Source organism: Lepidochelys kempii, chromosome 2 (genome assembly GCF_965140265.1).
Source record: "Lepidochelys kempii isolate rLepKem1 chromosome 2, rLepKem1.hap2, whole genome shotgun sequence".
Classification (NCBI taxonomy): Eukaryota; Metazoa; Chordata; order Testudines; family Cheloniidae; genus Lepidochelys; species Lepidochelys kempii.
This window is the reverse complement of record NC_133257.1, coordinates 96,364,118-96,376,790: the sequence shown is the minus strand read 5'-3', so window position 1 is coordinate 96,376,790 and position 12,673 is coordinate 96,364,118. Positions and strand designations below refer to the sequence as shown.

The window sequence follows — 12,673 nt, the reverse complement described above, 5'->3', positions numbered from 1 at the left end:
CTTCAGATTCTTAAACCTTGGGTCGAGTGCTATATCTATCCTTAGAAATCTCACATTGGTACCTTCTTTGCGTTTTGTGAAATCTGCAGTGAAAGTGTTCTTAAAACGAACATGTCTTGAGTCATCATCCGAGACTGCTATAACATGAAATATATGGCAGAATGTGGGTAAAACAGAACAGGAGACATACAGTTCTCCCCCAAGGAGTTCAGTCACAAATTTAATTAATGTATTTTTTTTTTTTTAACGAGCATCATCAGCATGGAAGCATGTCCTCTGGAATGGTGGCCAAAGTATGAAGGGGCATATGGACGTTTAGCATATCTGGCACATAAATACCTTGTGTCATAAATATAAAGGGAAGGGTAAACCCCTTTAAGATCCCTCCTGGCCAGAGGAAAACTCCTCTCACCTGTAAAGGGTTAAGAAGCTAAAGGTAACCTCGCTGGCAACTGACCAAAATGACCAATGAGGAGACAAGATACTTTCGAAAGCTGGGAGGAGGGAGAGAAACAAAGGGGTCTCTGTCTATATGCTGCATTTGCTGGGGATAGAACAGGAATGGAGTCTTAGAACTTTTAGTAAGTAATCTAGCTAGGTATGCGTTCGATTATGATTTCTTTAAATGGCTGAGAAAAGAATTGTGCTGAATAGAATGACTATTTCTGTCTGTGTGTCTTTTTTGTAACTTAAGGTTTTGCCTAGAGGGATTCTCTATGTTTTGAATCTAATTACCCTGTAAGGTACCTACCATCCTGATTTTACAGGGGTGATTCCTTTACTCCTATTTATTTCTATTTCTATTAAAAGTCGTCTTGTAAGAAAACTGAATGCTTTTTCATTGTTCTCAGATCCAAGGGTTTGGGTCTGTGGTCACCTATGCCAATTGTTGAGGATTTTTACCAAACCTTTCCCAGGAAGTGGGGTGCAAGGGTTGGGAGGATTTTGGGGGGAAAGACGTGTCCAAACTACGTTTCCCAGTAAACCCAGTTAGAGTTTGGTGGTGGCAGTGGTTATTCCAAAGATAAAATTAATTTGTACCTTGGGAAGTTTTAACCTAAGCTGGTAAAAGTAAGCTTAGGAGGTTTTCATGCAGGACCCCACATCTGTACCCTAGAGTTCAGAGTGGGGGAGGAACCTTGACACCTTGCAACGCCAGCCTCAAAAGTGCCAGGCTGTTCTCACTTTCAGGTGACACTGTAAATAAGCCCTGGTCTACAGTAGGACTTTAGGTCGAATTTAGCAGCGTTAAATTGATGTAAACCTACACCCGTCCACACGATGAAGCCCTTTATTTCGACTTAAGGGGCTCTTAAAATCTATTTCCGTACTCCACCCCTGACAAGTGGATTAGCGCTTAAATCGGCCTTGCCGGGTCGAATTTGGGGTACTCTGGACACATTTTGACGGTATTGGCCTCTGGGACCTATCCCAGAGTGCTCCATTGTGACCGCTCTGTACAGCACTCTCAACTCAGATGCACTGGCCAGGTAGACAGGAAAAGAACTGCGAACTTGTGAATCTCATTCCCTGTTTGGCCAGCGTGGCAAGCTGCAGGTGACCATGCAGAGCTCATCAGCAGAGGTGACCATGATGGAGTCCCAGAATCGCAAAAGGGCTCCAACATGGACTGAATGGGAGGTACGGGATCTGATCGCTGTATGGGGAGAGGAATCCGTGCTATCAGAACTCCGTTCCAGTTTTCGAAATGCCAAAACCTTTGTGAAAATCTCCCAGGGCATGAAGGACAGAGGCCATAACAGGGACCCGAAGCAGTGCCTCGTGAAACTGAAGGAGCTGAGGCAAGCCTACCAGAAAACCAGAGGGGCGAACGGCCACTCCGGGTCAGAGCCCCAAACATGCCGCTTCTATGATGAGCTGCATGCCATTTTAGGGGGGTTCAGCCACCACTATCCCAGCCGTGTTGTTTGACTCCTTCAATGGAGATAGAGGCAACACGGAAGCAGGTTTTGGGGATGAGGAAGATGAGGATGATGAGGTTGTAGATAGCTCACAGCAAGCAAGTGGAGAAACTGGTTTTCCCGACAGCCAGGAACTGTTTCTCACCCTGGACCTGGAGCCAGTACCCCCCAAACCCACCCAAGGCTGCCTCCTGGACCCGGCAGGCGGAGAAGGGACCTCCGGTGAGTGTACCTTTTTAAAATACTATACATGGTTTAAAAGCAAGCATGTGAAAGGATTAATTTGCCCTGGCATTCGCGGCTCTCCTGGATGTACTCCCAAAGCCTATGCAAAAGGTTTCTAGGGAGGGCAGCCTTATTGCATCCACCGTGGTAGGACACTTTACCACTCCAGGCCAGTATCGCGTACTCGGGAATCATTGTACAACAAAGCATTGCAGTGTATGTTTGCTGGTGTTCAAACAACATCCGTTCTTTATCTCTCTGTGTTATCCTCAGGAGAGTGAGATATCATTCATGGTCTCCTGGTTGAAATAGGGTGCTTTTCTTCAGGGGACATTCAGAGGAGCCCGTTCCTGCTGAGCTGTTTGCCTGTGGCTGAACAGAAATGTTCCCCGCTGTTAGCCACGGGGAGTGGGGAGGGTTGAGGGGGTAGCCACGTGGTGGGGGGAGGCAAAATGCGACCTTGTAACGAAAGCACATGTGCTATGTATGTAATGTTAACAGCAAGGTTTACCCTGAAAGAGTGTAGCCACTGTTTTATAAAATGTGTCTTTTTAAATACCGCTGTCCCTTTTTTTTTCTCCACCAGCTACATGTGTTTCAATGATCACAGGATTTTCTCCTTCCCAGAGGCTAGTGAAGATTAGAAAGAAAAAAAAAAAAACGCACTCGTGATGAAATGTTCTCTGAGCAGGGGCTGTCCTCCCACACTGACAGAGCACAGACAAATGCATGGAGGCAAATAATGTCAGAGTGCAGGAAAGCACAAAATGACTGGGAGGAGAGGTGGCGGGCTGAAGACAGGGCTGAAGCTCAAATGTGGCGGCAGCGTGATGAGAGGAAGCAGGATTCAATGCTGAGGCTGCTGGAGGATCAAACCAGTGTGCTCCAGTGTATGGTTGAGCTGCAGCAAAGGTAGCTGGAGCACAGACTGCCACTACAGCCCCTGTGTAACCAACCGCCCTCCTCCACAAGTTCCATAGCCTCCACACCCAGACGCCCAAGAACGCGGTGGGGGGGGCACTGGCCAACCAGCCACTCCACCACAGAGGATTGCTCAAAAAAAAGAAGGCTGGCATTCAATAAATTTTAAAGTTGTAAACTTTTAAAGTGCTGTGTGGCATTTTCTTTCACTCCTCCGCCACCCCTCCTGGGCTACCTTGGTAGTCATCCCCCTATTTGTGTGATGAATGAATAAAGAATGCATGAATGTGAAGCAACAATGACTTTATTGCCTCTGCAAGCAATGAGTAAAGGGAGGAGGGGAGGGTGGTTAGCTTGCAGGGAAGTAGAGTGAACCAAGGGGTGGGGGGTTTCATCAAGGAGAAACAAAGAGAACTTTCACACCGTAGCCTGGCCAGTCATGAAACTGGTTTTCAAAGCTTCTCTGATGCTTACTGCGCCCTCCTGTGCTCTTCTAGCCACCCTGGTGTCTGGCTGCGCATAACCAGCAGCCAGGCGATTTGCCTCAACCTCCCACCCCGCCATAAACGTCTCCCCCTTATTCTCACAGATATTGTGGAGCACACAGCAAGCAGTAATAACAGTGGGAATATTGGTTTCGCTGAGGTCTAAGCGAGTCAGTAAACTGCGCCAGCATGCCTTTAAACGTCCAAATGCACATTCTACCACCATTCTGCACTTGCTCAGTCTGTAGTTGAACAGCTCCTGACTACTGTCCAGGCTGCCTGTGTACGGCTTCATGAGCCATGGCATTAAGGGATAGGCTGGGTCCCCAAAGATACATATAGGCATTTCAACATCCCCAAAAGTTATTTTCTGGTCTGGGAATAAAGTCCCTTCCTGCAGCTTTTGAAACAGACCAGAGTTCCTGAAGATGCGAGCGTCATGCACCTTTCCCGGCCATCTCACGTTGATGTTGGTGAAACGTCCCTTGTGATCCACCAGAGCTTGCAGCACTATCGAAAAGTACCCCTTGCGGTTTATGTACTCGGCGGGTTGGTGCTCCGGTGCCAAGATAGGGATATGGGTTCCGTCTATGGCCCCACCACAGTTAGGGAATCCCATTGCAGCAAAGCCATCCACTATGACCTGCACATTTCCCAGGGTCACTACCCTTGATATCAGCAGATCTTTGATTGTGTGGGCTACTTGCATCACAGCACCCAACAGTAGATTTGCCCACTCCAAATTGATTCCCAACTGACCGGTAGCTGTCTGGCGTTGCAAGCTTCCACAGGGCTATCGCCACTCACTTGTCAATTGTGAGGGCTGCTCTCATCTTGGTATTCGTGCGCTTCAGGGCAGGGGAAAGCAAGTCACAAAGTTCCATGAAAGTGCCCTTACGCATGCGAAATTTTCGCAGCCACTGGGAATCGTCCCACCAGTCTGTGCTTGTTTCCTGAGCCCAGAATCGGCGTTCCACGGCATGAACATGCCCCATTAGCACCATGATGCATGCATTGGCAGGGCCCATGCTTTCAGAAAAATCTGTGTCCATGTCCTGATCACTCACGTGACCGCGCTGACGTCGCCTCCTCGCCCGGTATCGCTCTGCCAGGTTCTGGTGCTGCATATACTGCTGGATAATGCGTGTGGTGTTTAACGTACTCCTAATTGCCAAAGTGAGCTGAGCGGCCTCCATGCTTGCCTTGGTATGGCGTCCACACAGAAAAAAGGCGCAGAACGATTGTCCGCCGTTGCTCTGACAGAGGGAGGGGCAACTGACGACATGGCTTACAGGGTTGGCTTCAGGGAGCTAAAATCAACAAAGGGGGTGGCTTTATCAAGGAGTATTTCAGGCATGACTTCACGGAGGGTTCCAATAAAAAATGGTGCACCTAAGTTATTGTTCTTATTGGAACAAGGAGGTTAGTCTGGCCTCTGATTGATACATGGCTAGATTTACCTCGATGCACCTTCTCTGTGAGTGACTGCATTGTGACCTAGAGGAATGAGTCACCCATATGGGGGGGAGAAAATGCGTACAAAACAAATCTGGTCTATTTCTTGTTTTGATCCACTCCATCTATCTTTTACATCTTTGGGTGGCAGCAGACGGTGCAGAAGGACTGCATGCCATCCATATCTCATGGCTGCCCGGCAGAAGATGATGCAATAGGACTGCTAGCAATCCGTATTGCCTGCCTGCTCACCATAAGACGGTTCAATAGGACTGACTGCAGGACTAAAGAGAATGACCTGGTCAAGTCACTCCAAATTTAGTCCCTGCGCCCATGTCTGCCCAGGCGCTCCTGGCCAACGTGGCCCGGAGCACCTCGGACATGACGACGACGACTACCAGTCGTACTGTACTGTCTGCTGCCACAAGGCAAGGGGTTGATGCTGCTGTATAGCAATGCAGTACCACGTCTGCCAGCACCCAGGAGACATAGGGTGACGGTTACCTGAGCGGGCTCCATGCTTGCCGTGGTATGGCGTCTGCACAGGTAACTCAGGAAAAAAGGCGCGAAACGATTGTCTGCCCTTGCTTTCACGGAGGGAGGGAGGGAACGGGGGCCTGATGATATGTACCCAGAACCACCTGCGACAATGTTTTTTGCCCCATCAGGCATTGGGATCTCAACCTAGAATTCCAATGGGCAGCGGAGACTGTGGGAACTGTGGGATAGCTACCCACAGTGCAACACTCCAGAAGTCGATACTTGCCTCGATACTGTGGAAGCACTCCGCCGAGTTAATGCACTTAATGTGCTTAGAGCATTTTCTGTGGGGACACACACACTTGAATATATAAAACCGATTTCTAAAAAAAGACTTCTATAAATTCGACCTAATTCCGTAGTGTAGACATACCGTAAGAGGCAGTCAACAGTATCTCCTGTAAATTTAAACAAATTTGTTTGTCTTAGTGATTGGCTGAATAGGAAGTAGGACTGAGTGGACTTGTAGGCTCTGGAATTTTACATTGTTTTGTTTTTGAGTGCGGTTATGTAACAAAAAAAATCTGTGTTTGTAAGTTACACTTTCACGATAAAGAGATTGCACTCAGTACTTGTATGAGATGAATTGAAAAATTCTATTTCTTTTGTTTATCATTTTTACAGTGCAAATATTTGTAATAAAAATAATATAAAGTGAGAAGTGCACTCTTTGTATTCTGTGTTGTAATAGAAATCAATATATTTGAAAATGTAGAAAAACATCCACAAATATTTAATAAATTTCATTTGGTATTCTATTGTTTAACAGTGTGATTAATCACAATTAATTTTTTTAATCACCGTTAATTTTTTGAGTTAATCGCATGAATTAACTGTGATTAATCAACAGCCCTACTTATTAGTAGACATTATTTGTGGTTTAAGATCCATGTACTGCCAAAATAAAATGAACATAATACAGAAAATTCAAATGGTCTTTGTCTAAGAATACTCCTGTAATACAACTCCAAATAAACCAGTTAGATTTGTTGAGGTCTGTCAAGTTTTTTTTTCTTAGTTTGAATGGAACAATGCGGGCACTGAACCATGGTTCAGAACAGTATTACTTGCCTAGCTTTTGTTCTACACCCAGTGTACTACAACTTGTTCTACACCTTGTAACTTACAAAAGGGATGCCCCTAACATAGCTACATCATTTTACACTGGCTTGTTTAGCCATGTAGTGCAGATGAGCCGCAGGTAAGCTTTCTATTCTAATTTTGTTACATTATCTTTTTATATTTTACTTTTAAAAAAGTAGAAGAAAATGTTTGTATTTTGATAGACTTTTTTCTGTTAATGTTTGTACCAAGATTTGATAAATTTTTAAAAAATGTCTCTTGTTTGTTTGTATTTTTGCAGGAGAAATACATAGAAGTTGCTTCAGAACTAATTGTCTATACATACTTTTTTTCTGCCTCAGAAGAGGTGCTACCTGAGGTAAATTCACTTTATCAGATACTTCAACCTCTACTTCCTCAAGTTGTATTTAGCACAACCGTAGCCTTTTAATTCTTGCTGTTTCTGACCTCAAACACTACAGAAAACTGGTCAGTAATAGCAATCACTCTAATGAATAACTATTTCTAAATAAAGAATCTCATAGAGAAAACATGGATTTGGAACTGAGTTACAGTTACGGAATACTCTGTTACCTTCTAAATACGTGTTAGCATATTGATCACCAGCAATATTAAAACCTCTGTCTTTAAAAGAGGGAAAAATCCTATCAAATTATTCATTATAATAGCTTGAAATACAGTTGAAAAGTTTTACACATTTTTTTGTTCTTGCAGTATTTGTTAGGTTGATCAGGCGGTCCTGTTTTGCACTGACCACGTGACTTTTTCAGAGAAGGCATTGAGGTGCAATAGGAACTTAAATAGAATAAGTAGGATTGCAGAACACAGTTTGTTATAATCTTAGTTTCAATATCATCTAATTTATCAAAACTGATTTTGGACCCAAAACTGAGTTATTCCAGACTTTACATATAACCATTTCTGAAATACATTTTTTTTAAGAGCTGTATTTTTATGCTAGTAACTAATGATTTTTTGAAAACAAAATCAGAATTGCCATTCACTGAATCCTTAATGAGGACTAGTAGCTTTTGACAAAATTGAAGAAATAAATTCAGAACCTTAGAATATAGTATGCTGAAAATTATCTGTGCATGCTTTCTTCTCTAGTGGGAATAGATAGCAGATTTTGGGGAGGAAAAATGGTCCCTGGAATGGAAAGGACAGGAGGAACTCTCACCCCAAACTCCAGCCCAGAAATGGGTTCCCAAGATGCTTCAAAGTACCACCCAAGAAACAGGTGCAAAAGCCCAATACTCATACTCAGTTGTCCCTCATTAACTGAGCTGTCTGAGTCCCAGTGACAAACCCCGAGGAAGCCAAACTGTACTAATCAGGTTTTCCAAGGAGGAGTTGAGACGCGGGAAGTCTCGTGCATTTGTAGCTGGGAAAGGGCAGTTTTATGTTCTTGATACTAGGGAATGGGATTTGAATGTTATACTACTTTACTAGCATAAAGAAGTGTATAAAAACCATATGGTGTGGTTTTGTCAAGGGGTTATGTCTGCAATGCTAAATGACTTGAGATTGCATGACTTGAAAAATCGTGTATCTTTAATAAAAGCATTATTTTTTATAAAACAGCTGTTTAAAACCTACTGAGCCTATTGCTACAATAAAATTGGTTGTAAATACAAAATGCTAGAGAAACCACATTACGTCATTATTTTCCTGACGTTATAAGGCAAGTGTTGTCTAGAGGCTGGAGTCCGGAGACTGTGGCTGTATTATCGGCTGTTCCACTGACTCGCTGTAACAACTTTGATAAGTCACTTGTCCAAGATTTTCAAAAAATGTTCTTTAAAGTTAGGTTTCTAAATCTATATTTATTTACCTATGGCTTGATTTTTGGAGGTGCTGAGCATTTGCAGTTTTTATCAGCCTCAGTGGAATTTATTGGTGGATGGCACTTCTGAAAATTAGGTTACTTGGTTAAGAGCCTAACCTTCTTTTGCTGTAGTTGTATGTACTTTACAATATAGTCACAAGTGCTTTGAGGTTTAACATTTGTAAAGCCAAGCCCTATGAGATATTTTGATCACAAGTATACTGCAGAAGAGCCAAGTAGGTATAGTTTTTTTTTAAATATCCTACGGGGAAATAAGCAAATTGTAAAACAGGTGAGTGTAAATTTTATGTAATTCTCACTTAAGGTGCTCTCACAAACTTTAACCCTGCCCATTTGCACTAATTCATTATTGTATGCTATTTTATTTCACAACTCCCACCTCTGCTCTAGAGCAGAGTAGTGAAGGTAGAGTTAAAGCTGCTAGCTCCGATTTATGAGTCTGATGTAATTTACGCCAGGGACCAAACCAGCCCCCAGACAGCCTTAGTCACCTCTGCCGTTTGTGGAGCTTCCTGGGGCACAGAGAATGGGGCCAAGAAGTGTAAAACAAGCCAAAAAAGAACTGGGTTTCTAACTTTCTCAGGTATGATAGAAGGATGTCATCATTTTTATTTTGAAAATGTTTTTTGTTTTAAAATTGCCACCTGTTCGTGGGAGAGACAGAGATTTAAAATACTTGTCTTGTTAAAAATCCACAACTTTGTCAAACTAACCTCATCCTCCTAAAACATTTTTTAATAGGATGTACAAAAACCTTTTGTTTTCTCTTCACTGAATGCATCAGCATTTGAATAAGAAATATAGTTCCTAGTGCTGGAGAAAGTACTAATATAAATTAGGAAATTGGAAATTTAAACAAAAATGTAATTTCCACATAAAATTAGATTTTTTTTTTTAAGTTGGAATGTAAAAAAGATAAAATTGTTAAAAGGGGAAGCAAGGGAGTATGTTTCCAAGCTTCTATGTTATAAACAAGGCTGAGAGAATATGTAAGTGTCCTGTTTAATTATTTGAGGGGTTTTTTACTTTCAGACTGGTGAGTTTAAGGTTTGTGCAGTTAAAATGCCTGTCTTAATCATCCATGGGATGATTAAAAGTCATCTCTCACTCTTTTAGTATGTGACACTGCCTGAATTGCCTGCTGTTGTGGTCTTCAAAGATGGAACTTACTTTGTATATGATGGTAAGTACAAGTGTGTACTGTTCACCTACAGGCAAAATACTCAAAGTATATTTGAGGGAAATCAAAACACAGGCATTCTTTTTGAAGGAGAAATTTTAAAAAAGATTGACCAGGTTTATATTGGATAATCTTTTCTTTGTGAAGGAGAGAAAGGGAGAATTGCTGTTTATATCTCTATTATGTAAGTCTGATTTTTTTAACGGAACAAATAAAGCACTGGAGTGAGAATTTTGTTCAGCTGCGATAAATGTAGTAAAGATAGAAGCAACTGAAATTTGACTTTGCATTTTTTGCTCGATTGTACTCTTGCATGTTACAGGTAGAGTACTGGCATGCCAAATGAATCCAATGGTTCCAGTTACTCACTACCCAAGATTGATAGTAGAGCTGAGGGGTTGAATGATGGAAAGCCGCCAAATGCTAAATGACTCCTCTCCACATGGTGGTATGCCCTATTATAGTACCTGAGCACCATATTGAATATTCATGCTATTGCTCATTCCTCCATGCCCAAATTTATTCTTTTCACTCACATAATACTGAGGTGTACTTATCCTGAGGTCAACCTATATTAATAGGTATTAATACCACTTTAATTCATTATCATACCCATCACTTCTTGCTTAAGCCAGTTTACGGTTATTGTTTCCATGTTTCTGCAGGTATTTACCGTTAAGCTCCAGCTTCTACCATTGAGTAAGCTAGACTGAGTTCCCCAAACTCTGAGGATAACTGTTAGAATATCTATCTATGCCAAAGCTTACAGGCCTACTGAAACACGCTTATGCTAACTTCTGCTAACTTGCTTAAGCTAATGTCTTACAGGATACAGGTCTGCAGGTTTCTTGTGTTACAGTTGAATATAATGAAGGCTAAGCTAGCAAGCCAGTCCTATGGGCTACAGTATCTAGCACATCTGAGTCTGTTAGGAGTGCTTCCATGTTCTGACTGAGTCCAGAGGCAGATCCTTGTCACCGGTATCTAAGAAGAAACAACTTAAGTCTTCTGAAGCCTCGGTACTGGGGCCTTCAAAGTCTACAGTGAAGGCACCAAGCAGAGGCAAGAACTTGGCGGCATGATCAAAGAAGTTCACCCAGGCACAGTCCATAAGCCAAGAGGGACTGCTGAATCTGGAGCCCATGAAGGCTAATTCCCAAAAGACTGGTGCACCTTTTGGTATCACAGACTCAGGAGCCCTTTCCAGTGCCATCTATACCCGAAGCTTTTGAGGAAGCCAGAGAGTTGCTTAACTATTGGTGCTGGTTTCCCCTGCTGTTCAGAAATCTCTCATAGTACCGGGATTGGAAGAGCACGCTCCTACAGAACAGCCCCAGAACATTGTTCAGTACCGATGACTTCTACAGTTGTGTCTCCTTTCAGTAGGGTTCAGCAGTGATCCCGCAGAACCCTGATCTCCAAATTCAAAACAGGTCTCTCTGGAACTGAAGGAGTCACCGTGGTCTGAGGAAGTGGACTCCTCATCAGACTCCAAGGTCAGATCATTCATGTCTTTACCTGAGCATGCCCAGCAGCCCAGTGGGGTTCCTGCCCACAGTAGTGTCTGCCACAAGACTTAGCACTCTAAGGATCAATGGCCTGCACATAGCGGGGTGCTATGTCACCCAGTGAGGCAGTAGTGACTGAATCTACTTCTCTCCCCCCGATGGTTTCAGTGCTCATCAAGACTTATTGAGAAGGTTGGTTGCAGTTCTGTATAGCCATCTACAAGAGGTGCCAGAAAGGTCACACAGGCTTGTGGACATTTTAGCCTTTGCAAGGCCCTCCAGAGTAGCTTTCCCAGTTAATGAGGCTATCCTGGAACCTGTCAAAATTTTATGGCAACCCCCATCTTCCTTGCCTCCCACTGCTAAAAGGGTGGAGAGAAGATATTCGGTCTCTTCACAAGGATTTGAGCTTTCTTATAACCACCATCATCCAAGATCCCTGGTAGTCACTGCTGCTAATGGAAGGGAGAGACTAGGACACCAGGCCTGTACCCCAAAAGGAAAAAAGGTAGTCCTATTCAGCAGGAAGCTATATTCCACAGGTTTACAGCTTAGGATCGTGACCACTCTAGATCTAAAGGTGCATCCTCTCACTGTGGTTCAAAATTGCCTCAAACTTGGTGCAGCATGCCAGGCTACACCTCAGAGAACTACAGGATTGGCTGGCCTCGGTGTACTCACTGACCCATCATCATGTTGGCATGGTAGCTCCAATACCTGCTCAGGTCTTGTCCTCTCTGACTGGTGGGTAGAAACTGCAAATGTTTGCAAGAGTGTTCTTTTTGCCCTATGACAGGAGTCGCTCACTCTGGTCACAGATGCATCAAGTCTAAATTGGGGAGCTCATTTAGGTCCCTTTCAGACTCTCAGAGCCTTTGGTCTTTTCAGGATATAAGTCTCCATATAAATATCAGGGAACTTTGGGCCATGCGTTTATTTTGCTTGGCGTTCCTTAAGAATATTAAATGGCGGAATTTTTTGAAACTCACAGACAACACAGTAGCCATCTTCTGTGTAAACAAGTGTGGTGGAGTCGGAGGAAGGGCGTTCTGAAAACTTATGGCAGTAGGCGATTTTCCTTTGGAATTTCTGCATCGCTAGTTCTATCAGCCTGAGAGCTGCTTACTTTCCAGGAGTTCAAAACACACGGACAGACCACATGAGCAGGTCATTCTCAGGTCACCACAAGTCATCTCTTCGCATAGATATGTCCCTGTCCATTTTCTAGTGGTGGGACACTCCCCAAATTGGACCTGTTTGCAACAAGACCGAACAAAAAATGTCATTTTTTGTTCCTGAGTGGTCACAGCCTGGGTTCACTGACAGTTGCTTTCCTCCTATCCTGTTCAAAATGCCTGCTGTATGCTTTCCTTCAGGTTCTGTTTCTGTCCAAAGTCAAGTACGATTCAGCTCACCTTTTTCTAACAGCCTCAGTGTGGCCCTGATTTTGAGTCTATTAGCCCTGTCCGTCAGACATATGCTGCCTCTCCTGAAAGATGTGGATG

At 43.4% G+C, this 12,673-nt stretch overlaps 1 protein-coding gene across 4 annotated transcripts in view; it reads left to right on the top strand.

The window, feature by feature from the left end:
* The window catches only part of TMX3 (thioredoxin related transmembrane protein 3), a 60,816-nt gene that overhangs the window by 22,685 nt on the left and 25,458 nt on the right, over positions 1-12,673 (top strand). For 3 of the 4 annotated variants that reach the window (XM_073331708.1, XM_073331709.1, XM_073331710.1), the window contains exons 8-9: positions 6,912-6,989; positions 9,597-9,663. In XM_073331708.1, coding sequence (XP_073187809.1) covers positions 6,912-6,989; positions 9,597-9,663 — 145 coding nt within the window. The other variant, XM_073331711.1, reaches the window with a different exon arrangement.